Consider the following 27,671-nt stretch of genomic DNA (forward strand, 5'->3'; position numbering starts at 1 on the left):
GTTTTAAGGAACCCAAGACCTTCGTGTAACTGGGACCACACAAGCTGTTGTAGCTGGACAGAGCTGCTGAGAAACGTAATAAGGTATGTGTATCTTTACTCCCTCTAGGAGATTTTAAGGCATTACAATGTTTTCATATTGAAAAAAAAAAAAAAAAAAAAAAAGGAAGAGGCATACGTGGACTTTGCCGTTTCTAAACTTCTTCCTTACCTTTTCCTCACTGCAGGATCTGCTGAAACAGACAGATCCAAACTTCACCCATCACAGCGGCAGTGTTAGTAACCTTCAAAGTCCGGGTCCTTTATTATAGGGGTTCCACTCCTTTGGACCTGTATAGAACCCTCAGGAACAACTTTAGGTAATGTAGCAAGACCAAAACGTCCAGCCCAGCCCTCAAGGCCCAGGTACCATCCTGTGGCCTGGATGGATCCAGCTGGGGAGGTTATTTAAATCCAGCATGGATCCCTCCTGGAGCTCCTCAGAGCACATCTTCACTCGTGACCAACACCTTAGACACTGGCGAAAAAAACTGATGGGGTTATATAGGGAGTGAACTTCCTTGATTGGGTATACCAGTGTCAACACCTGAAGATGGCCCATAACCCATTAAGTGCTGGGCTCTGTGTCCAGTGATATACAATAAAGAAAAGAAGATTGCCAAGACCCCGACACTCAGCTGCAGCACAGTGGCCAAGAGGGATGTGAAGGAATGGCCCCTGCTGTTGAGCAACGCAGCCTCAGAACAGCCTGCATCTCCCTGCAAGTGATCAGGCGAGACCTAGACCCCAGAGGGCACAGTTAAAGTGGAGGGGGAGATCTTTGGACAGGCTGGAGCAGCATACCAGGAGATCAGGCTGGGAGAAGGATGGGGTGGATGAGCCATCCATTACACAGATCATGTCTGCTATACAGGGCTGCCAGAATAAGCTTATAGATCACTATAAGGTGTCACTGGCGGAGGCAGAATATGTTAGGACCCCGGCCAGGGAGGGATTGCTGGACTTGTAGGGGAAAACTAGGGAATACCGTGCCCCCCGACAGATCAGCCCACTAAACTCAGACTTGCTCAAAAGGCGGTGCATATTTGGCCCAATCGGAGAGGAGATATAAAGGATAGAGGATAAAGATATGAGATGCATCTCGTATGTGATAGGCACGGCTGCACAGGGAATTGTATGCATCGTGCACCTCTGAGGGGGGGGGGGGGCATTGGAGACCTAGTTATCAAATATTGATCTGCCAGTAATGACTAGCGAAGACAGCACCATTCTGGAAAAAGATTTTACTATGGAGGAGATGACGGCAATCTCCTCTTTTGCTCCCCAGAAATCTCCTGGTCTCCCTTCAGAGTGGCACGACACTTATGATAGTTTGGCACCCAGACTGTTGCAAGTGTTTGAAGTGGCCAGGTTGGACGGTAAACTGCCACTTTCCAGAGAGAGGCCCTGGTGGTCCTGACCCCAAAATATGGAGGGGGTTGGAGCACCCTAGGTTTTGTGTCCACATTTATCAGCGAGATCGGATGGTAGGAGTCACACAAATACTAGCCAAAATTATAGCGGGGAGGTTACAGACGGTAATAATAAAGCTTGTGAATGCAGATCAGACAGAACAAGCGGTTTCTGCTTCTGGAATCCTATGGGTTTGGCCCAGTTTTCATCTCCTGGGCAAAACTTCTATACACCGAACCATTGGTTAGAGTATAGGTTAACGGTATCATCTCGGAGCCTTACTCTATATTTCATTGGACTAGCCAGGGGTGCCCATTGTCTCCACTCCAGTTTGCCCTGACCATAGAACCCCTAGCAACTAAGTTGAGATCTAGCGATGCTTTCTCTGGCCTCCGGTTGGGGCAGCTGGAGGAACGCGTGTCATTGTATGCAGATAACATGCTGCTATATTTGCAGGATCCGGGCCCCTGGCTTTCAGCGGCCTTTGGGTCGATTCAGGAATTTGGGGATTTCTCTGGCTTCAGGATTAACTGGGCCAAGTTGTCTCGCCTCTACTGACTGCCCCATTCCGCTGTCGGGATCCTTTAAATATCTAGGGATTCAGATACAGCTCCCCATCTCTAGGTTTTTGGAGCCAAATTTGACATGAGTATAAGAGCTCTTCGGGAGAAGGTGCAAAGATGACAGAAGCTACCACTTACAGTGATTGGTACAATTAAATGTAAAATAATTTTTCTCCCTAAGTTTTTGAGGGAATGTACAAATCTCACCTGTCTATATGTTGAAGCAGGTCTTCGGGAACATAGACTCTGTTGTGGGATTTTTGTGGGGATCTCAAGCCCCCAGGGTGTCCATGGCCGTACTGAATTTGCCTGTTACAATAGGGGGACTGGGCCTTCCCGACTTACAAGCCTATTACACCACAGCTGTCCTACCTGCATTGGAGATATTTTCCTCAGATCCCTAATGCTACTATGTTGCTGGAATCTGTGATGGCCACTTCACAGGAGACTCTTCTGAAAATGGTATATAGGAAGGGAGTGCCGAGTAGAAGTGTGGACTCGGTGATGGCTCTGCCTGGATGGATATTTAATATCTGCGCCCACCAAAAGAAAGATGTATCCCTATGGAAATCACCTAATAACCCTCTGTGGTATAATGAAACCCACAAGGAATTTTCAAAACTGGAGGATGGGAGAGTATGGACTAAATATGGGGTTAAGTATCTTCACCACATATTTCAGGAAGGGATGCTGTGTATCTTTGCTCAGCTGAGGGAACTGTTTGGGATACCCAGAACCTGGCATTTTCGATACACTCAGCTGCGGCATGCGGCGGTGGCACAGTTTAGTATAGGGGAAGAACAGGTACAGAATACCTAACTGGAAAGGGCCCTGGGGGAACCTGACCCGGTCAAAAGAATTTCCAAATAATATAGGGAGGTGGGCTCAGGGGACTCCGGGTTGATAGCGAGGGCCAGGTCTCATGGGAAAATGTTTATACCGGAATTGTCAGAGGAGCTGTGGCAGGAGGCATTGAATACTTATCTGGGCTCTGTCATCTCTTCAACAGGATGATACAGCGACGATACCTCCATCAGATGTATTATACACCGGTCAGACTATTCCGTAGGCACAGGAGAGACTCCGCTACTTGCTATAAATGTTTGGGGGCAGATGGCTCTTTTGCTCATATGGTGTGGGAAAGTGCCAAGGTGAGACCACTGTGGTCTATGGTGACTGAATTTATTGCAGACAACTTTGACCTTCCCAATATATGTTCTTCCTTGAGGCATCTCTTCGAATTTTTGACCAAGGTGAATGAGCACACTAAAGCTCTTCCTCAGAATGCTGTACTTTGGAGTTAGGAAAATTATAGCTATGAGATGGATCCACAGGGAACGACTGACGTTAGGCATGTGGTTGAAAGTTGTGCATGCCGACATCCTTTTTTACCGCATGATGTACGAGGCCAGGGGAGCCCCTAAGAAATTTAGAAAGGTTTGCTTTAAGTGGGTTGACTCAAAAAGGAGACATTGACAGATGAGGTGCAAAGTAAAGGCTGGAAGAGATAGATTGAGAGATAGTTGGGGACGGACTTGAGGGTGGGGGTACAGACTCGGTTCTGTGAGTCATACGATGGGGTTGTGAAATATTCCACTCAATATACTTTTCATGCCCACATTATGTAATTTTTTTTGTATCTAAGGTGTCAACTGCCTGATATTCTGTATGTATATATTGTCTCTGAATAAAGATTTCTTGAAAGAAAATTTTAAATAAATTGGTCTGCATGACTGTCACCCCAGAAGGAGGCCTCGTCTAAAGATAATGCACAAGAAAGCCTGCAAACAGTTTGCTGAAGACAAGCAGACTAAGAACATGGATTACTGGAACCATGTCCTGTGGTCTGACGAGACCACAGATAAACTTATTTGGTTCAGATGTTGTCAAGCCATGTGTGGTGGCAACCAGGTGAGGAGTACATATGACAAATATATCTTGCCTACAGTGAAGCATGGTGGTGGGAGTGTCATGGTCTGGGGCTGCATGAGTGCTGCCGACACTGGGGAGCAGTTCATTGAGGGAACCATGAATGCTAACATGTACTGTGACATACTGAAGCAGAGCAAGATCACCTCCCTTCAGAGACTGGGCCGCAGGGCAGTATTACAACACACCTCCAAGAAGACCACTGCCTTGATAAAGAAGCTGACGGTAAAAGGTGATGGACTGGCAAAGAAAGTCTCCAGACCTAAACCCTTTTGAGCATCTTCAAACAGAAAGTGGAGGAGAAAAAAGGTCTCCAACATCCACCAGCTCCGTGATGTCGTCAGAGGAGTGGAAGAGGACTCCAGTGACAACCTGTAAAGATCTGGTGAACTCCATGCCCAAGAGGGTTAAGGCAGTGCTGAAAAATAATGGTGGCCACACAAAATATTGACACTTTGGGCCCAGTTTGGACATTTCCACTAAGGGGTGTACTCAGTTTTGTTGCCAGCGGTTTAGACATTACTGTGTTGAGTTATTTTGAGAAGCCAAAAAATGTATACAGTTATACAAGCTGTACACTCAATACTTTACATTGTAGCAAAGTGTAATTTGTTCAGCGCTGTCACATGAAATGATTTAATAAAGTCTATTAGGCACAAAAACGTGGGGGTGTGTGTGTGTGTGTGTGTGTGTGTATATATATATATATTTATTAGTTTTTTTTTGTTTTTCACACACACAGTGGGGCAAAAAAGTATTTAGTCAGCCACCAATTGTGAAGTGAAAGTTCTCCCACTTAAAAAGATGAGAGGCCTGTAATCATCATAGGTATACCTCAACTATGAGAGACAAAATGTGGAAACAAATCCAGACAATCACATTGTCCGATTTTTGAAAGAATTTATTTGCAAATTATGGTGGAAAATAAGTATTTGGTCACCTACAAACAAGCAAGATTTCTGGCTCTCAAAGTACCGTATCTTCTTCTTTAAGAGGCTCCTCTGTCCTCCACTCATTACTTGTATTAATGGCACCTGTTTGAACTTGTTATTAGTATAAAAGACACCTGTCCACAACCTCAGTCACATGCCAAACTTCACTATGGTGAAGACCAAAGAGCTGTTGAAGGACACCAGAAACAAAAAAAATTGTAGACCTGCACCGGGCTGGCAAGACTGAATCTGCAATAGACAAGCAGCTTGGTGTGAAGAAATCACTGTGGGAGCAATAATTAGAAAATTAAAGACATACAAGACCACTGATAATCTCCCTCGATCTGGGGCTCCACGCAAGATCTCACCAGTGGGGTCAAAATGATCATAAGAACGGTGAGCAAAAATCCCAGAACCACATGGGGGAACCTAGTAAATGACCTGCAGAGAGCCGGGACCAATGTAACAAAGGCTACCATCAGTAACACACTATGCAGGCAGGCAGGGACTCAGATCCTGCAGTGCCAGACGTGTCCCCCTGCTTAAGCCAGTACATGTCCAGGCCCGTCTGTGATTTGCTAGAGAGCATTTGGATGATCCAGAAGAGGATTGGGAGAATGTCATATGGTCAGATGAAACCAAAGTAGAACTGTTTGGTAGAAACACAACTCGTGTTTGGGGGAGAGAGAATGCCGAGTTGCAACCAAAGAACACCATACCTACTGTGAAGCATGGAGGCGGCAACATCATGCTTTGGGTCTGTTTCTCTGCAAAGGGAACAGGACGACTGATCCGTATACATGAAAGAATGAATGGGGCCATGTATCGTGAGATTTTGAGTGCAAACTTCCTCCCATCAGCAAAGGCATTGAAGATTAAACGTGGCTGGGTCTTTCAGCATGACAATGATCCCTAAACACTCCACCTGGGCAACGAAGGAGTGGCTTCGTAAGAAGAATTTCAAGGTCCTAGAGTGGCCTAACTAGTGTCCAGATCTCAACCCATAGAAAACCTTTGGAGGGAGTTGAAAGTCTGTGTTGCCCAGCGACAGCCCCAAAACATCACTGCTTTAGAGGAGATCTGCATGGAGGAATGGGCCAACATACCAGCAACAGTGTGCGACAACATTGTGAAGACTTACAGAAAACGTTTGACCTCTGTCATTGCCAACAAAGGATATATAACAAAGTATTGAGACGAACTTTTGATATTGACAAAATACTTATTTTCCACCATAAAATTTGCAAATAAATTCTTTCAAAAATCAGACAAAATTGACTGGATTTGTTTCCACATTTTGTCTTTCATAGTTGAGGTATACCTATGATGACAATTACAGGCCTCTCTCATCTTTTTTAAGTAGGAGAACTTGCACAGTTGATGGCTGACTAAATACTTTTTTGCCTGTATGTATGTATGTATGTATGTATGTATGTATATCCTGCATAATGTTTATTTTATGTCACAGGATAGCAAAACTGGACCTTATATCCATCAACACGTTTAGGAACACAGACATGCAGGTAAATGGGGTTTGGTCCCAACCTGTGCTCGGTGTGTGGCCTGGCCCTGCCCCTTCTCACTCGCTGTAACTGACAGCATCAAGAGCCATGTCTCTGAGCCTATGAGAGAGAACGCAAAGAGAGAACGCAAAGAGAGATCTGCTTTCGGGCACATCGCTGGATCGAGATCGGCTCAGGTAGGTATAAAAGAAGGTCATCACTCAGAAGGATTTTTGTACCTTAATGCAGAGAACCTTCAACCTTAAGACCCCTTTCACACTGGGCGTTTTTCAGGCGCTTTAGCGTTAAAAAAAAAAAAAAAAAAAAAAAAAAGCGCCTGTAAAGCGCTTTTAAGAAGCCTCATCTGCAGTCCCAATGTGAAAGCCCAAGTGCTTTAAGAGCCCTTTCACAATGTCAGCACCCGAAAAATGCTCGTAAAGCGCCGCTTAAACTAGCAGCGTTTTACCAGCGTTTTTCGAGCGTTATTGGGGCGCTTTTAACCCCTGCTAGTGGCCAAATAAAGGGTTAATAGTGCCCACAAAATGCTGCTGCCAATAGTGCTTTTCAGGCGTTTTACAGGCGCTTCCCATTGATTTCAATGGAAGGGGGCGCTTTAGGAGCATTGTATTCACCGCTCCAAAAGCGATGCAAAATAAGCTGCTTGCAGGACTTTTTTTGACGCCCTGCCAGCGCAGCACCTCGGTGTGAAAGCACTCAGGCTTTTACATTGGGATTGCAGTTGCGGCTTCTTTCAGGCGCTTTTTTTGAAGCTAAAGCGCCTGAAAAACGCTCCAGTGTGAAAGGGATCCTAGTGTGAAAGCACTCGGGCTTTTACATTGGGTTTGCAGTTGCAGCTTCTTTCAAGCGCTTTACAGGCGCTTTTTTTAATGCTAAAGCGCCTGAAAAATGCCCCAGTGTGAAAGGGGTCTTAGAACTGCTTTGAGCTACTTTTTATGGCTAACCGAATATATAAAAAAAAAAAAAAAAAAAAAAAAAAACCACACCCCACACACATATAAGCTTAGGCTGGTTATAAAGCTGGGTGTTGCGAGAAAGAAAAAAAAGCCCATAGCATCCAGATTCATCCCACTCAGGTTCTCTATGAAAATAATCTAATTTGATGCTCTCATAAATCATGCGGTCTACCAAAAACACTGACCTGCAGATTATGTACCCATCTCTGAGGCGGGCAGTAGATGTATTCACCATACTTCGCTTCTATGGGTCGATGAACTCCACTACAAATAAAGAAACATACAGACTTGCTCTTCAATCTTTATTTCATACTTATAATAAAAAACAGGACAAACACTGTTTTCACTTGCATAAAAATCAGAGCAAAAAAGAGAGGGGAAGGGGGTGAAAGATTATAGAAAATGAAAAACTGAGAATTACAGGAGGGCAAAGAAACAAATATATTCAGTAAGGTATTGTGCAGTAACTCATTTAAAAACAATCATTAATACAGATTTTAATGAAGATTAAGAATTTAAAAAAAACAGCAAAGCAACATTGGTCTTAAATCACTCTTCATATCCAGTCTGTAAATGTCCAACACATTTTAAATTTTCTTTTAAGTAGAATTAAACGATTACTAGACAACAATTACTTTGGCAAAGCACGGTGCATCAACAAAATGTTTTTTTCCATAAAGTTTTCATCTTTTATTCGTTTTTGGGGTTTATTTTGCATGCAAGAACTATGTATCACCTCAGGATTCTTAACCACTTAGCCACTGATGTATTTGCTCTGGAATGGCTTCCTTGCAGTAACAGACCATGGGGGTTATTTACGTAAAGCAAACGCACTTTGCACTACAAGTGCAGTCACTGTAAATCTGAGGGGTAGATCTGAAATGAGGGGAAGATTTTATCATCCAATCATGTGCAAGCTAAAATGCTGTTCATTTTCCTTGCATGTCTCCCTCGGATCTACAGCGACTGCATTTCCAAGTGCACTTTGCACTTGCAGTGCAAAGTGGATTTGCCTTTCGTAAAGAACCCTCCATATCTGTTCATTGTCTGTCAGCATAGCAACATATAGACTCCGCCAGGGGAGCATGTGGACAGTTTGACAACACGGGAGCCAAAATAGGGAGACTGATGGCACATAACAGGAAGTGCCTGAACAAGGGCCTTCATGGCAAGATCACCAAGGATTTCTTTAGCCAAATCTGATCAGATTTAAAAAGTTGGTAAAATGGCTTAAAGTTATGATAAAGTTTCTTTTTTTTTTACCTGTTATACTTACTTGCTCTGTGCAATGTTTTTTGCAAAGAGCAACCCTGCTCCTCTTTCTGGGGTCCCATGCCACACTCCTAGCTCCACCCCGAGTGCCCCCATAGGAAGCCGCTTGCTATAGGGACACTCGCGTGTGCTTACTCCCCAGCCCCTTGGGCTCAAGTATGTATTGGGGGGGGGGGGGGGGCTGCAGGGAAAGCTGCATGCAGAGGGTTTACATTGTATGTAGTAATGACTTGATCTAAAATGACAACTAAAAGGAAAAACTTGTTTTAGTTTTGGATAGATTAGAGCGGGGTTAGACACCTGTCCGTTTTTACCGTGGCCTTTGCCCCATTAGGAAGATTCACCATCTTTAATTGTTCTGTTTACCATTACTATTGAAAGTGAAAGTAAAAGAAAATTTAAAATTTTGGGTTGACCCCAGAAAAGTAATAGGAGGGGAAAACTTCCAACTGGGACACTAGTTATGGTGATCTGGGGCAACCCAAGGGATCCCCTTAATTTGCAGGAATTTCCTCTCACTTCCTGTTTTTGGATATGAGACAGGAAGTAAAGGGAAATCTTCCCAATAGGACACAGATGCCCAAAAAAATAAACTGACACGGGTTATGACCCTCCCTCACACCATCCAAAAAAAAAAAAAAAAAGCCTATAGTTCCACTTTAAAGTGGATGTAGAGGTAGAATGTTTGTTTATCATCTTAATGCATGCATTAAGATAAAAAAAAACTGTGTGCAGCAGCCCCCCTATTACCTACCTGAGCCCCATCTCAATTAATCCAGGACTCTCCCTTCTGATTGGCTGAGACACAGAAGTGGGTGCCTTGGGCTCCTGCTTCTGTCAAAGTCAGTGAGCCAATGAGGAAAGAGGGGGCAGGGCTGAGCCACAGATCTGTGTCTGAATGGAAGCACAGAGCAGCGGCTCAGCTACCACCATAGCAAGCTGCTTGCCGTGGGAGCAGGAGGGAGGGGCCAGGAGCGCCGGTGATGGACTCGAGAAGAGGAGGATCTGGGCTGCTCTGTACAAAACCATTGCACAGAGCAGGCATGTATACCTTTTTTTGTGTGATCTATAAACAAAAAAAAATAAAAATAAAAAAAATAAACACACACAAGACTTTAGGATCACTAAGAAATGAGTAGCATTGAGTTACCTATTTGGTATAGGTGATGTGTGGTTAATTACCACGTCCATACAGGCAGGATACGTTTTCTGCAAGACAGCAGAAATGTCCATGAACATTTTACAGAAACAAATTAGGCCATTACACACAGTAAAACTTGGAAAAAAGCAACATTGATATAAAAGCAGTTAGCCTTGGGTGCTGGGACTTTTTCTCCAGAGACCACAAAACCCGGTTGCTACAGTGTCAGTGGCTCTTGGGTGTGACATGTGGATTTAGTAACTAATATTAAGGCCTCACGCACAGAGGGTGTTAAAAAATAAATAAATATATACGAGCTGCAAAGCTAGTATCAACACAAGGAAAAAGCGGCTGAAAAAAATAAATAAATAAAACATGCTTTTAGAATAGTTTTGCATTGGCGTTAATGCGCATTTAGCAGCGTTTCCCCCTGCCCTCTTCTATTTTCCACTCCCAAATCCAATTACTACATCTTAAAGCGGAGGGCCGGTTATAAAAAAAAAAAAAAAAAAAAAAAAAAAAGTCAGCAGCTGCAAACACTGCAGCTGCTAACTTAATAAACACACTCACCTGTCCAGGGCGCCCGCAATGTCGGCCGCCCGAGGCCGACCCGTCCCTCGGCTCTCGGGTCCCGGCGCCGCCATCCCTTGTAAGGGAAACAGGCAGCGGAGCCTTATGGCTTCACTGCCCGTTTCCTACTGCGCATGCGCGAGTCCCGCAGCGCTTTCTGAATGGGACGCGCTGTGTTCTGGAACACACAGTTCCCAGAACACAGCGCGACTCATTACCCAGAAGACGCCGCGACGAAGAGAGAAGACAGAAGATCTCCGCGGAGGAGGAAGAGGAAGATTAGGATAAAGTGCCTAGCAACAGGCATTTCTGGTAAGTAAAAAAAAAAAAAAAATGTTTTTTCATTTTTTTTTTTTTAGATTTTTTGTAATTTTTAACATTTTTTTGTTTTTCAGGGTGGCCCTCCCCTTTAACCGCTTCCCGACCGGTGCACGACGATGTAAGTCGGCAGAATGGACAGGCAAATTGGCGTTCAGGTACATCTATGAAATGAAGCATATATGAATGGTCGGTGGATAACATCCAGGTTAACCTTCCTCAGCTGGGTCAGCACTCCATCTCTTAGCGATATTTCCAAGATAGTAATCTGTTCAGTGGTCTCGATAAAAAGCACTCAGAGGCCCACGGAAAAGAAAGGGACTGACATAGCGTAATAACGTAGGAACAGTTTAATAAATAAAAGTATTGCACTTACAAGTACGTAGATAAAACACAGCATATAGGAGCAATGTAAAAAGCCGGCCGGCAAACAGGAGCCCGTCCTCCTCTCCTACAACGTGGTGGCGTCACTGCGTGCCTTCCCAGACGCGTTTCGTCATACATGAGGTCCCCATTGACAACGTCAGGTATGACGAAACGCGTCTGGGAAGGCACGCAGTGACGCCACCACGTTGTAGGAGAGGAGGACGGGCTCCTGTTTGCCGGCCGGCTTTTTACATTGCTCCTATATGCTGTGTTTTATCTACGTACTTGTAAGTGCAATACTTTTATTTATTAAACTGTTCCTACGTTATTACGCTATGTCAGTCCCTTTCTTTTCCGTGGGCCTCTGAGTGCTTTTTATCGAGACCACTGAACAGATTACTATCTTGGAAATATCGCTAAGAGATGGAGTGCTGACCCAGCTGAGGAAGGTTAACCTGGATGTTATCCACCGACCATTCATATATGCTTCATTTCATATATTTTCTGGTAAGCGCATTCAACATATGGTGACGGGCACTTCACGCGCTTTGGAAAGTGTTGAACCACTGTGGTGCTGTCATTTAAGAACACTAACGTCCGTTATTTGGATTCACTTATGAACTCTTCTTAGATTGGACTTTTTTCTCTCTTTTTGCCATTTGTTGGCCCTTTTTGTTATTTACACATTATTTGAGTTTTTTTTTGCATAATTGTATCAGTCTTATTTTTATATTTTATTATTTATTTTTTATTTGACATTGTATTTATTAGAGGGTTGGCGCAGCTTTATATATACTTTACTACTGTTGAATGCCATATCGCATTTATTGCTGCTGCCTATTTTGTTAGTTTGTTAATTTACACTATTTTTCCTAGCGCGGTTTACATTTTTCCTGTTCAGGTACATCTATTTTGAAATTACAGCCATGCCAGCGCTTGCGTGCCGGTCGGGACCCCAGAGAGTCCGGTTGCGGGTCCCGTGGACTCGAACAGCATCTCCCCATTCTGCCTAGCAACAAATGATAGTGATCTCTGCTTCCTGTGATTGGAGCAGAGATCAGTGTTCACTAACACAGCCACGCCCCCCCACAGTAACACACCCCTTGGACACACTTAACTCCTACACTGCCAGTATCGTTTACACAGAATCAGTGCATTTGTAGAACACTGATTGCTGTATAAATGACGATGGTCTCAAAAATGTCCGATGTGTCTGCTATAATGTCGCAGTCACAATAAAAATTGCTGATTGCCGCCATTATTAGTAAAAAAATAAAAAATAAACTAAAAAAAAAAATTATAAAAAAAAAAAAAAAAAAAGGAAATATTAATAAAAATGCCATAAAACTATCCCCTATTTTGTAAACGCTATAAATTTTGCGCACACCAATCAATAAATCGCTTATTGCGATTTTTTTTTACCAAAAATATGTAGAAAAATACGTATCGGCCTAAACTGAGGGAAAAAAAATTAAATAAAATCCTTAGAGGTCCGTTAGAGAACCTTAGTGACAAACAGCATCATGAAGGCCAAGGAACACACCAGACAGGTCAGGGATAAATTTGTGGAGAAGTTTAAAGCAGGGTTAGGTTATATATAAAAAAAAAAAAAAAAAAAAAAAAAACAACAAAAAAAATAAAAATAAATAATATTATAATTAAAAAATAAATATATATACATTACCCAAACCTCATGGAGCACGGTTCTATCCATGATCCAAAAAAATAGGATTTTTGTGCTCACCGTACTTAATGTGATTGTAGCCGTATTAGTGCAATTGTGACAGAGAAAATTGAGTACCGTCCGTGATACTTAACTTTATTTGCACATACACCGAAAGCTTGTCCTGAAAAATTGTATGTTAGTGCAAATACTTTTTTTTATTTGCACTAACATACAATTTTTCTCTGTGCTCACCGTAAAATCCTTTTCTTTGAAGTTCATTGATGGACACAGCAGCTCTTCTTGATCTTAGGGTTATATAACCCCTTTAGGAGAGGACTAGGCAGAAAGTGCTAAAAACAGCAACACTTGCACAGTACCACCCAGGGGGCAGTCCTACTGGCCATAACCCCTCACACTGCATCCAGAAGCTGTTAGTCAAAAGCAGTACAAACATAAATAGGAGGGGTGGGTGCTGTGTCCGTCAACGAACTGGAGAGAAAAAGGATTTTACGGGGGGGAGTACAAAAATACTATTTTCTCTACTGTTTATTGACAGACACAGCAGCTCTTCTTGACCTTAGGGACGTCCCCAAGCAGTGTCAAAGAAAACAAGGAGTGGGAACAGCAAAACAACAATAACTCCACCCATAACCAGAGCTCCTCAGCGGAGGAGTTGCAACCTTAAACAGTCACATGCAAAACCTTGTGGCTGAAGCAAGCAATGTTACACAGCCGACAGACCCGGCACGTGCTGCTCTGCCCATCGCAGGATGTGATCGACCTCCAGTGCTCCAGTGCTGCAGCCAAGCTCCTTGTTCCTCTTTGATGGTTGACATACGCCACCGCTGTGGCGTTGTCCGACTGGATCCTGACCAGACGCCCTTACAGCCTCCGTGACCATGTGGAGAGGCACCGCCTGATTGCTCGAAGCTCCAGAACACTAATCGGCAGGCGGGATTCCTCCTGGGTCCACTGACCCTGGGCTGACTGTATGCCCCAAACTCCCCCCCAACCGGTCAGGCTGGCGTCCATTGTGATCACCGTCCAATGAAGAGGAAGGATAGACTTCCCAGACCGAAGTGCCGTCGACCTCAGCCACCAGAGCAGGGAATCCCTGACTAGCTGACTCACCCGAATTTTACAATCCAGGGACGATGGAGATTTTTCCCATTTGGACAGGATCTCCTTTTGCAAGACTCGAGTGTGGAATTGAGCATGCGGTACCGCCTCGAAAGTGGCTACCATGAGACCAGGGACTCGCATGCAAAAACGCAGTTGCATGGCGATTGCCACTTCCACCCTTAATTCTGAGGCGGAAGCTGCCCTCAGAAGGAGGTCGTCCAGGCAACCCATGATTGCGATCCCTTGCTGCCTCAGCAAAATTGGGGCTAGCACCTTGGTGAAGACCCGCGGTGCTGATGCCAGGCCAAAAGGGAGAGCTACAAATTGGTAGTGCTCATCCCCGGCCACAAACCGCAGAAACCTCTGATGCTCGAAGCATATGGGGACATGCAAGTATGCGTCCTTGATGTCCAGGGATGCCAGAAATTCCCAGATGGAGTGCAGCGACCTCTGAGCGAACTGATTCTGATTTTGATCCTGAACCTTTGTACTTTCACAAAGCTGTTGAGGGCCTTGAGGTCCAGGACCGGATGGACCCCTTCCTTTTTTGGGACTACAGATTGGAGTAGAACCCCTAAAACCTTTCCGGTGTTGGTACAGGTACAGCAGCAGGTCCTGTACTGCCCCAAACAGGGCCTCCCGACGAGCCAGAAGATGAAGGTTGGAGGGGAAAAAAAAAAAAAAAAAAATCTGTGACGGACAAGAAAGAAACTATCTTGTACCCTGAGAAAATCAGTTTGCAGACCCACTGGCCGGAAAGCATGGAGGTCCACCGAGCTGCAATCTCCCGAAGGTGACCTCCCACACAAGAGTCGGGCGGGGGCAAACCTTCATGCGGTAACAGATTTGTTCGCAGGCTTGTTTGGCTTGCAAAACCGGGGATGCTTTTGTCCCTCAGCAGGCACCTTGTCAGACTGGGAGCGCTTACCTGCTGACCCGGGAGGACGAAACTCTGAGCGGAAAAGGAGGGGCCTTGCCTATGTCGTGGCTCCTTACCTTTCCTGGACTGTGGGAGCAACGTACACTTACCCCCAGTACCATTCTTAATAATGTCATCCAGCGAGGCTCCAAATAGCCTCTCTCCCTGGATGGGCAAATCCGCTAGTGCTTTCTTAGATGCCTGGTCCGCAGACCACCATTTCAGCCAAATCAGGCGACGTAGCACTTCTGCTGATACTGAAGCTCTAGAGAGCAAGGGGGCTCCAAGGCTGCATCTCAGACATACTTAAGGCCCTGCACCAACTGTTCTGCCAGCTCCACGCAGACCGGGGAAGCCTGTTGCTTCTCCACGGTGAGTGCAACAATCTAGCTCATTCAGTTAGTGTCTGCGATAGCAGGGCCGTGGCTAACACTGCCGCCATGCTGACCCCCACCACGGTAAACATGGACCGGGCAACTGCCTCTGCCCTTCTGACGCAGGGTCCTTGAAAGGAGGAGTCCCTTCCACCGGAATCGTGGTTACTTTATTTAACCTGGATACCGGGGGGGTTAACAATCGGATATGTCCATTTCTTCAGGAAACTCTCCTCAAAAGAGGTAATGCACTGCCATGCGTTTCGGGACTGAAAAGGCCCGCTGCGGTTTTCCCCATTCCTTGTAAATAAACTTATCAAAATAAGTTAGGTAAGGAAACACGTTAGACGTGCGGGCCGGCTTGTGGGACCCGAAAAGGACCGACACCTATGTAGATGTCCCCGCTGTATCATCCATTTTTAGGGTATCCCACACTGCTGTAATAAGTGCTCATAGAAGCACCTTTTCCTGTGCTGACCCGGACACCGAGTCATCCTCACTGTCCGAACGGCCCTGGTCCGCATCCTCTGATACATCAGAACAGGGGGTGCCAGTCACAGGGGCCCGAGTCTGAATCAGCGCTTTCCCCAGAAGACTGTGGGGGGAGTGGGTTTTTTACCCCCCTTGCGCCCGCACGCCACTTCCACCCTGGCAACAAAGGCCTCCAGGACCACCAACAGAGCGCCCATAGGCACCGCAGGTGCAGGGGAACCAGTTGCAATCACAGGGATGTCTGGGGAAGAAGCACCAGCTTCTGATGCCATGCTGACCCACACTCGCCTGTCACCACTTAGGGACCAAAGGCAAGGCACACAAAAGTCCACCTTCCTAGCTGCACAGACTGAGGGGCCCCCCCGCATGACTCACCACCCAGGTACTGCGCTGCTGCTGCTGTCCGCTCTCCCCTGTGCCATGGATGAGGTGTCGGTGTGGAAGCGCGCTGTTCTAGAAGAAAACAAGCGTCCAGTGCTAGAGGCAAAACCACCTGAGGCTACTAGAAAATGGCCGCCTCTGTAAAAAAGTCTGAAAGTGCCAAGAAAATGGCAGCAGGCAAAAAAACAGCTGTGGCTACCATAAAATGGCAGCGGAGCGAGTGGCAGCCTCCCCACATGGCTCACACAGACACCCACCGTGGCCCATAAAAAAGGGAAGAGGATGAGCGGGCCCCCCCAACACCCAGAGCTGCCCCCTGCCAGGACCCACACCCTGGAGGACCCCCGACCAGGTACGTGCACCGCACCCCCATGTGCCCAGACAAACAGCGGCCCATAGCATGGGGAGGAGGGAAAGGACAAGGAGAGAAGAAAATTGAGAGTGAGACACCCCCTAGTTGACCTCCCAGGGAATGCCCAGCTGCTCCATTCTGCCAAGACAGGTGGAACTATATTTAACCCTCCTGAAGGAAGCTGCTGGACGCATTCCACAGACAGACCCATCACCCGAGCAGTACGGGGTGGCTGCCGGCACAATGGTGTGCCAGCACAATGACACAGACAGCAGTAGTCTGGTCATACCTGTGCCCCAGAGAATATAGCTCACCGGCCGCCCCTGGAATAGATGAGGCATGTCGTGGCCAACCCAGCACATAGCTGGAGCCTGCTCACGCTCGATGGCCAGGCTGGGGAGACTACAAGGATCTATATTATCTAGCCAGTCACCCAGCCCAGCTGTTGATTGTAGATCACAGGAATCAAAAATGCAGAAGAAAACAAAAAAAATCCCAGGACCAATGGTCCCACCGGGAGCCAGGTCCTTCTCCTATACTAGGCAGAAAGAAAAAAAAAAAAAAAAAAAAAAAAAAAACTGGAGCTGCTGGATGCAGTGCGAGGGGGTTATAGCCAGCAGGACCGCCCCCTGGGTGGTACTGTGCAAGTGTTGCTGTTTTTAACACTTTCTGCCTAGTCCTCTCCTAAAGGGGTGATAACACCCTAAGGTCAAGGTGGGTGACTGTGACCTTCAATGAACGATAGAGAAATGAAGGAGTATGGCACAACTGCAAACTTACCAAGACATGGCTGTCCACCTAAACTGACAGGCTAGGCAAGGAGAGCATTAAATCAGAGAAGCAGCCAAGAGGCCCATGACAACTCTGGAGGAGCTGCAGAGATCCACAGCTCAGGTGGGAGAATCTGTCCACAGAACAACTATTAGTCGTACACAAATTTGGCTTTTAATGGAAGAGTGGCAAGAAGAAAGCCATTAGAAGTTTGTTTGCAGTCTGTGAGAAGCCATGTTGGGGACACAGCAAACATGTTGCTCTGGTCAGATAAGACCAAAATGGAACTTTTTGGCCTAAAAGCAAAACGCTATGTGTGGCGGAAAACTGACACTGCACATCACCCTGAACACACCACCCTCACCGTGAAACATGGTGGTGGCAGCATCATGTTGTGAGGATGCTTTTCTTCAGCAGGGACAGGGAAGATGGTCAGAGTTAATGGGAAGATGGAGGGAGCCAAATACAGGGCAATCTCGGAAGAAAACTTGTTAGTGTCTGCAAAAGACTTAAGACTCGGGTGGAGGTTCACCTTCCAGCATGACCCTAAACATACAGCCAGCGCTGCAATGGAATGGTTTAGATCAAAACATATTCATGTGTTAAAATGGCTCAGTCCAGATCTAAATCCAATTGACAATCTGTGGCAAGACTTGAAAATTGCTGTTCAGAGACGCTCTCCATCCAATCTGACAGAGCTTAAGCTATTTTGCAAAGAAAAAAAAAACGGGGCAAAATTTTCACTCTAGATGTGCAAAGCTGGAAGACATCTACCCAAAAAGACTTGCAGCTGTAACTGCAGCAAAAGGTGGGGATACAAAGTATTGAAAATCATTTCTCATTTTCCTTCCACTGCACAATTTTGTGCCACTTTGTGTTGGTCTATTATATAAAACACATTTAGGTTTTTGGTTGTAACATGACAAAAAACAGAAAATTTGAAGGGGGTAGGAATACTTTTTCAAGGCACTGTAGAATAACATGGAGAGGCGTTTTTAGGCCATAGAAAAAAAAAAAAAGCGCCCGACACCTAGGAGCAGCTGTAAAAATGTCCAGTGTGCATGAGGCCTTATAGGGGAGCTATCCATCAACTTGGTGGTGGCACAGTGGTGTAGTGGTTAGCACTCTCGTCTAGCAGTAAAAAGGGTCGCTTGTTGGAATCCCTACCACAACACTACCTGCCTGGAGTTTGCATGTTCTCCCTGTGCCTGCGTAGGTTTCCTCCAGGTACTCCGGTTTCCTCCCACACTCTAAAGACATGCAGGTAGGTTAACTGGCTTCTGTCCAAAATTGGCCCTAGTATATGAATGGGGACCTTGGATTGTGGGCTCCTGGAGGGTAGGGACCGATGCAAGTGTGTGATGTACAAAGTACAGGGATAGGGACAATTGTAGATACTCACTCAGGTTGAACTGGATGGACTGGTGTCTTTATTCAACCTCACTAACTATGTAACTTTCTTTTTTTTCTGCCTGGAATTCAGCATGAAGGTGTTCTAGCCCAGTATGAGGCAGGGATTAGTTTACAGTCCTGTGCGACTTACCTCCTCTTTATACTTGGTAACTATACTTGGATACACCTATTACAGAACAAAAGAGAAGCATTAAGTCAAATAAATGTATGGCCCTGTAACCACATCGACAATGTTGATAGAATTAGCAGTTTTTTTTTTTTATCCAAAATGCCCAATACCAATAGGAAAGTTAAGAAACAAAAAAGGCAAGACAAAGTCAAACATACAGTAAGATAAGGGCTTGAAAAACTGTTTGCGCACCACACATACAGTCATGGCCAAAAATATTGGCACCCCTGCAGTACAACTTCGCCCAGAAGTTTATTTCTTTTGCTTGTAGTGATGAGACACAAAAAAGGTGAGGAAACAAAAAAGGCAAATCTGACAGATTCCATGCAAAACACATGCAAAACACCAAAAGTGGACTGGGCAAAATTATTGACATCATCAATTTAATACTTGGTAGCACATCCCATCGAAAAAAAAAACTGAAATCATTTGCTTCCTGTAACCATTAATGAGTTTTACACCTCTTTACTGGAGATTTGGAAAACGCTTCTTTCGCCAACTGCTCCAGGTCTCTCAGATTAGAAGGGTTCCTTTTCCCAAGTGCTGTTTTGTGATCCCTCTACAGGTGCTCTATGGCAGCACTCAAATTTTCCACTCTCCTACTAGCATTTTGCGAGTGGAAAAGTAGGTCTTAGCGAGGGGATGGACTGCCTGGGACCGGTGGGGGGTGTGGAGAAACAGAGAGGGTGGCCGGATCATTATAGCGTGGAGGAAGAGGAGAGCCGGCTTTATGCTCTGTATCAGCTTACATTATAATTGCAGTCCACGCGCTATCACACACAGCCCCGCCCTCCTGACCCCGTAACTGTGACAGACAGAACGTGCTCTGGCATTGGACCGGCGTTCTGTCTCTCACAGGTGCGGGGTCAGGAGGGCGGGGCTGTGTGTGACGGCGCGTGGACTGCAATTGTAATGTAAGCTGATACAGCATGCAAACCCCGCTCTGTGATCAAGCCGGCTCTCCTCTTCCTCCACGCTAGAATGATCCGGCCACCCTATTCTGCACGGGTGAGGCTGCAATGATGGACACGGGTGAGGCTGCGTTAGCGGGCACTGGTCACGCTGTATTGATGGACATGGGTGATAAAGTTGTTGTTAATATTTGTGTAACTTAACCACTTACAGACCGGACCATTTTGCTGGTCAAAGACCAGACCACTTTTGCGATTCGGCACTGCATCGCTTTAACTGACAATTGCGCGGTCGTGCGACGTGGCTCCCAAACAAAATTGACGTCTTTTTTTTCCCACAAATTGAGCTTTCTTTTGGTGGTATTTGATCACCCCTGCGGTTTTTATTTTTTGCGCTATAAACAAAAATTCTTCTTTTTGGTAAAAAATAAAAAAATAAAAAAAAATAAAAAAAATCGCAATAGGCGATTATTGATTGGTTTGCGCAAAAGTTATAGCGTTTACAAAATAGGGATAGTTTTATAGCATTTTTATTAATAATTTTTTATTATTTTTTTTTTTACTAGTAATGGTGGCAATCAGCGATTTTTATTGTGACTGCGACATTGTGGGGGACCCATCGGACATTTTTGACATATTTTTGGGACCATTGTCATTTATACAGTAATCACTGCTATATAAATGCAGTGATTCCTGTGTAAAATGACACTGGCAGTGAAAGGGTTAACCAGTGGGTGGCAGTGTAGGGGTTAAGTGTTCCTAGGGGTGTGTTACTAACTGTGGGGGGGGTTGGGCTTTCATTTAGTGAACACTGATCTCTGCTCCGATCACATGGAGCAGAGATCAGCGTCACTATTTACTAGGCAGAATGGAGAAATGCTGTTTACACGGCATTTCCTCCATTCAGCCGTCCCGTGAGATGATCGCGGGTATGCCCGCGGCGATCGAGTCCGCGGGTCCCGCGACCGGACTCGCGGGGGTCCCGACCAGCGCGGGAGCGCGCAGCCGGCGCGCGCGCTCCCGATGGCAGGGCGGCATTGAAGATTGGACGTACATGTACGCCAATATGCCTGCCCGTGCCATTCTGTCGACGTACATCGTCGTGCACTGGTCGGGAAGTGGTTAATTCTGCATAAAACATTTAAGTGTCATTTCATGAGAATTTGAGGTTGTGTATAGGAGCGGGATTAGGGACGGGGCATGGTAGAGGTTGGGTGGGGCAATTGGTGGTGAGTAACCATTAAGGCCTGGCTAGTAGCTCAGGACTGGAAATTTTGAGCCCTGCTCTATGGGTTTTAGATGTGTACTCATTGCTGGCAAGTTCAGTACTCTCCAGCGCTTTGTTTTAAACCACTGCCGGGTGCTTTTTGACATGTGCTTTGGGTCATTGTCCTGCTGCAAGACCCATGACCTCTGACGCTACTATCTGACACTGGGCCCTACATTGCACTCAAGAATTCTTTGATGGTCTTCAGATTTCATAATGCCAAAACATCAGTCAACCTCCTCCATGTTTGACTGTATTCTTTTCTTTAAAAGGCCTCATTTCTTTCTCTATCTGAAAACAGTAGAATGATGGGCTTTACCAGAATGCTGTAATTTTGTTTTGTCTGTCCACAGTACATTCTCCCAAAATAAATTTGGTTTCTTCAGGGAAGTTTGGCAAACTCTTTGATCAATTTTTCTCTTTCATCCACGTCCAGGGAGATTAGCTACAGTGCCATGGGCTGTAAACTTTTTGACAATGTTGTGCACAGTGGACACAGGAACATTAAGGTATCTGGAGATGGACTTGTAACCTTGAGATTGTCCATTTTTCCACAATTTTTGTTCTCAAATCCTCAATTTATAACCATTTTAACTGGTTGCCAGTATGATTTCTATATTGTCAGCACCTGTTAATTGATACAAGCGAGTTCAGTTATGCATTACAGGAGCATCACAAACTTGGAATGCAATTATTTCTAACAATTTTGAGATGGTACCAATCATTTTGTCCAGTCTGTTTTGGAATTGGCTTGAAATGTGTCAGATTTGGCTTTTTGTTTCTCCACTTTTGTGTCATACCAATACAAAATAAACATGAAAACGCCTAAACATTTGTAATCGTAACAGTTTTCTGGGCAAAGTGGTGCATTATCTGACAGAAATGCAGGAGTGCCAATATTTTTAGCCAAGACTGTATGTCACTGTATCACAAAGACCAGGAATAACTTATAATAACCAAGAATACAACTTTCGGGGAGTTAAAAACATGCTCCATCTGACATTTAGGCTCCATGCACACTGAAGCTGATAAACTGCAGTTTATTGGCGTTTGGGCGTTTTTTGTAAAAGCCCATAAACTCCACTCTATGTTAGCCTATGTGTCCATGCACACATGGACGTTTTTCAGCTTTAATGAGCAGTGGAGTTTATGGGCTTTTTTCTGAACGCCAGAAATTCGCGTTCAAAGTGCCGTTTTTCAGCGGCAAAAAACGACAAACGCTCATTAACGCTCATTAACGCTCGTTCATTAGTGTTCGGCATTCTATTTTTCAATGCATTGTGGGATTTTTGGAGTGTCCTCTGTGTATTTTTATAAAAAACGCCCATTAACGCTAACGCTGTAAAACGCTCATTAACGCTAGTATAAAACGCTGTTAAAAGCAGGTTTTTCAACCAGCGTTTTCTGCCAGCAATCTGGCGTCCAGAAATAGCTTTTTTGAGCTTCAGTGTGCATGGAGCCTTATGCAGAATTCTTAGTTTCCTTTATGTCTGGTTCTGGAATCTCTTTTCCTTGCTACTATGGCAACACGGTTCATGAAAAAAAAAAAAAAAAATTATATATATTATATATATACATACATACATACATATACATACATACATATACACATATACACATATATATATATATATATATATATATATATATATATATATATATATATATATATATATATATATATATATATATATATATATATATATATATATATATATATATATATATATATATATATATATATATACACACACACACACACTTTAACCCGCTCCTGTAAATATTCAGATGTATTAGCCAGAGACCTACACAGAGCTGGAGGTTAAGTTACAACTACCATATGGCTTGGAATATGGCATCCCTTGCGATATGTAATTGAATCTTTCATGAGATAATATGTGCTTCAAAAGCTAGGCTGGGAGTTAGGCAATTCTTGTTATAATGAGATTGATAATGTCAGTATAGTATAGGTCAGTGATGGCGAACCTTGGCACTCCAGATGTTTTGGAACTACATTTCCCATGATGCTCAGACACTCTGCAGTGTAGTGGAGCATCATGGGAAATGTAGTTCCAAAACATCTGGAGTGCCAAGGTTCGCCATCACTGGTATAGGTAGACCCACCAGTCAGGGCCGCGACGTATTACGCCATTGCTCGGCTCCCTCCTCCTCCTCCTCCCCCCCCACCAGGCCAGTAGGAGAGCACAACGGGTGCCTCGTACATCCGCAGTAAGGACCCAGATGAAATGCTTCACTACTGGGTTCCTTTACCGTATATGTGCTGCGCTTGCGCAGTATGAACGACTATGGAGCCACCAAAGTCTCCGGAGATGAACAGCTGATCGTCAGCTCTACATGGCGCCTGTGCACTACATTCTGCTCTGAGTCCAGGTACAAGACCCACCATCCAAGAGGACACAGAGTTAGAATATCAATATGCCGAGCGCAGCGAGACCGTGCCCAAAGCGTGGTGAGCGAAGCAAGCTTGCAAGGGGCCCTGTTACAGGAGCTGTGTACATCGGATTCACAGGTGTTCAGCTTCGACTTTTTTCGGTGGCTCCTTTGTGATTCATACTGTGCAAGCGCTGCGTCTGTGCAGTACGGGGGGGGGGGGGGCCCCATTATCCGCCAGGGGGAACTTTCTCATCAGAACCCTGGCAATGGCGGCAGCAGCACCCGACAGCTGATGGGCGACGTGACACGCTGGTATTGGCTTGAAAATTTTATTCGTACGATTTGGAGAGGATACGTGTGTGGAGGTGTGCGCACGGCCGGCGCTACCCACCCGAATAAGCCATATCTTGCCACATGTTTGTAAGTGTAATTTTACATTTTTTTTTTTTTTTTTTTTATTAAACTAGTGATTTTACACTATTGGAGCGTTTTTTTCTTATGGCGGATTATTGGTCAACATGAATTGGGATCTATGACATTGAACCGCAGTTTGAAAGATCCGCCGTCATTGGAAGATAGAGGAGTGTGTACAATCCCCCTTACTTTTTTTTTGAAAAACAGGAGTGCTTTATTTCAAAGATATCATGACAGGATACAAACAGAATAAGGCAGAGGAACAACTCAATTGTACAGCCAAGCAATTACAGACTAACATTGTAGCTCAGAGTGTCATACAGCAGAAAAGGGATAAACAATTACACCTACAGTGAGTCTCAGAGCAGATCACCCATCACCAAACACATTACATGAGATATACATATAGTTAGACTTAGGCCGTCATGGTAAGCACCGGGCGGGCGGGAGAGGGGGGAGGGGAGAGCGGAGGGAGGGGGACGGGGGGGGGGGGACCAATTAGGGGGAGGGGGGGGACCCAGGCCCCGACAAAACGGGGGGGCAGGCAAAGCCATGATCCCCACACGATCCTCAAGCGGCATTCCCGGAAGTCCATGGGAGCCAGATGATTTTGTCAAACTTCCACGGACAACCCCGATTATGGTATGTTAGTTTGTATAACGGGAGGGCAGTGTCAACGGCTCGTTCCCACCGGGCTACACTTGGGGGGCGAACCGAGAGCCATTTGCACAAAATCACCTTCTTCACATAGAAGAGGAGATAGGAGGTCAACAGCTTCGAGTAGTAAGGCGTGTGTTCATCCGGATGGATGCCCAATAAGGCTAGGGCAGGGGTCCGAGGGACCCCTAACCCCAGCCGGACATTCAAGTGGTCAAAAATGCCTGACCAGAAGTCATCCAGCCGTCGACACTCCCAGAACATATGCAGGTATGTTCCAACCTCAGTTTGGCACCTGGGGCAATGAGGGTCTCTATTGGGATATATCCTGGACAAACGCACTGGAGTGAGGTACACCCGATGAAGAAATTTCGTCTGGATGAGTTTATCACTCGCTGATATAACCAGTTTAGTACCCCTCTCCAGGCATTCCTCCCAATCCTCCCTCTCCAGAGCAGGGATGTCAACCTGCCATTTACTCCAGAGCAGAGTCAGCCTCGTAGGATCAATTGGGAAGACCACCCGGTACACATCCGAAAGGGGTTTCTTTGGGCCCTCCCCCGTGAATAATTCCTCAAGCGGAGTGAATTGTAAGGTCGGGGATATAGAAAATTGAGCTCTAACGGCATGGCGCAGCTGGATGTATCTGAAATACATCCAACCAGGCATGGCGTGCAGTTCTGCCAGACGAGCAAAAGGAAGTAGCCCTCCCGGCGACAAGATGTCCCCCAGCGTACGTATTCCGAAGCGCACCCAGACCTGCGGGTCCAGGATCGACCTAAAGTAAGTTCGGGTTGCCCCACAATGGCTGGGCCGGAGACCAGCAATTCGGTCTCGCAAACCTTCGCCCAGCCGTCCGCCACACCCTGAGCGTCGTCCTCGTCGGGCCGGGGAGCGCCGTGTTCGCCGCCACCCCCCTGTAAACCAGCTCCTGCAGGTCCTTAAGCGAGCCCACGACAGCCGCCTCCAGGCACACAGCCCCGTTCGATCTCGACGCCGCATCCCCCTTACTTTTACATGCAATTCAATTTAAAGCATCTGGTAAGGAGCCATCTTGGTTTTTGGTGGTGGTGAAATGCTGCACCCTTCACAATAACAGAATTCTGGAGTAAAAACTTTTTCTTCAATCACTTAATCGCCACGTGGTGACTTGCAAATTTGGATTTTTTGCAGTTGGACTCTGTTGAGGACTATTGTATATGAATCATTTAGTCTATTGCCTTTTTTCACAGGTTTTTGTTTTTTATATTTTATTTGTATACATAATTTCAGCACATGGTATAGTATGTTTGTTTATCACAGTAGGCCATTGAAGTTTGAACCTTTTCACTAAGTCTAATGGGTTTAATTCTCACCATTTTTTGCCATATCTTTTGTGTGCTGTGACTAGTTGACATAACTCCCCTGTTGAGATATTAGACCCAAGGGGGAAGGTTTGTGATCACTCATGTTGATACTTTTCTGGTTTATTTATTTTTTATATAGTTGGTATATAATAGAACTGCAGCCTTCATGTGAATTGAAATGTGAATTGAATTTCTTTCATTTTAAAAGTTTATTTTTTGGTAATTGTGTATAGGAATATTGTACGATTTTTCCTTTCTTTTTTCTGACATTGCTGGACTCCAGGACAGGTAAGTGTTCTATTATGAAACGTTGCTGCAGCATGTGTAGCTGCTGGCTTTTAATTTTTGCAGTGGGGGCGGACCTCCGCTTTAAAGTGTTTGTAACCTCCTGGATCCTGTTACCTTGAAGCAGGTTATACAGCAGTGTTTGATGTGCAATTTGGCCCTCTGTATCACCTGAAATACCTATCTGATCCTGCCCCCCCCCCCCTGTAAACTGACCACGGTTTATCATGGCTGCTGAGCCCTGACACTGGTCAGTTTACATGCCTCAGTCATCCGCAGCTCTCCTGTGTCCTCTCCCCTCTCCCTGCCAGTCAGCTCCATACGCTCCCTGATACTTGTCTCCTACTGCTTTCATAACAGTTTAACCCTTTCACGGCCAGAGCCATTTTTGCGTTTTTTGCATACTAGTTTAAAGAATTATTTTTCGGCCTGAAGATTACGCAAAACCCCCAAACATTATATATTTTCTGAAAGCAGACACCCTAGAGAATAAAATAGTGGTAGTTCCAATTTTTTTCACATCACACGTTATTACGGTAAAGGTCTAGGGAATGCAAAATTTTTGTAAGAAACAAACTAAAGTGAAATTTAGGGCAAACAAACGCAATAAACTACCCAAAACTGGTAAAATATATATAAAAAAAAAAAAGGAAGAAGAAGATGAGGTTGCGCTGAGCAAATAGATATCCAACATGTCCAACCTTAAATTTCCGTGTGCCTGTAAAATGGCAACAATCTTCAGTACTCTATATTTTCTATAGTCGAAGCTTCAAAAGTATCCTAAAGATATCGGTTTAGTGTTACAGAGGAGGTCTTGTGTTAGAATTATTGCTCCCCCTCTGGCGCGTGCAGCGATATATAACACGTGTATTGCAATCAATGTTTTCATGCTTAGGCACCCCCCACATATGCGTTTACGTTCATATGTGCGTCTATGTAGGGGTGGGAATTTGAGAAATAAAGTCCCCTATGTGATGATTTTTAGCTGACGGGTTCTCTTTACCTAGACATGCAGGTCTAAAAGACCCTATATGTCTCCCCTGTGCTCCACTGAATGTTTTGTAATGCAGATAAACTCTACCCAGAAGTGACGTCAGAGATATCACTTTCCGGATCACAGAAAGAAGGGGAGGAGAGTGGACCCCTCTTCTCCTTCCCCTCCACCCGCCATGGAGCTCCTGGGCCCGCCGATGGGCAAGCAGAGGCCGGAAAGCATGGCGGGGTGCAGCAGTGGAGCCGCTTGAATGCTCTCACATGACAGGTAGGAGTCTGCCTGTCAGTTTCACACACACAATCCCAGTGACTGCAGCCACTGGATTGTGTGCGATACCCTCGCTGTCAGGTCCGTACAACGTACAGACCTGGCAGCAATAGGGTTAACGTTACTACAATCTGCTCTGTTAGGTAACAATATGTGCCCAAAAAGCCAGTATCTACCTTGTATCTACCTTGTATCTACCTTGTATCTACCTTGTATCTACCTTGTATCTACCTTGTATCTACCTTGTATCTACCTTGTATCTACCTTGTATCTACCTTGTATCTACCTTGTATCTACCTTGTATCTACCTTGTATCTACCTTGTATCTACCTTGTATCTACCTTGTATCTACCCCCGGCACTCGCGTGACTGGCCGCCTCTCTCCTACCGGCTGACGTTAGTGGGCGTTTTCGGCCCCTCCTGCTGCAGCTGTCAGACGGGGAAAGGAGATAAGCGGCC

General features: G+C 45.3%; 1 protein-coding gene across 3 annotated transcripts in view; it reads right to left on the bottom strand.

Annotated features, from left to right (window-relative positions):
- Window positions 1-27,671, bottom strand: part of TP53I13 (tumor protein p53 inducible protein 13) — a 92,666-nt gene that overhangs the window by 37,691 nt on the left and 27,304 nt on the right. The window contains exons 3-5 of one of the 3 annotated variants that reach the window (XM_077480358.1): window positions 18,639-18,674; window positions 9,774-9,832; window positions 7,537-7,615 (exon numbers count right to left, since the gene is read on the bottom strand). In XM_077480358.1, coding sequence (XP_077336484.1) covers window positions 7,537-7,615; window positions 9,774-9,832; window positions 18,639-18,674 — 174 coding nt within the window. Of the gene's footprint in view, window positions 1-6,420; window positions 6,617-7,536; window positions 7,616-9,773; window positions 9,833-18,638; window positions 18,675-27,671 lie in introns of those variants that run through there. The other 2 variants (XM_077480359.1, XM_077480360.1) reach the window with 2 other exon arrangements.

Source organism: Lithobates pipiens, unplaced genomic scaffold (assembly GCF_037356315.1).
Source record: "Lithobates pipiens isolate NorthernLeopardFrog02 unplaced genomic scaffold, aLitPip1_a1.2 Scaffold_16, whole genome shotgun sequence".
NCBI lineage: Eukaryota > Metazoa > Chordata > Amphibia > Anura > Ranidae > Lithobates > Lithobates pipiens.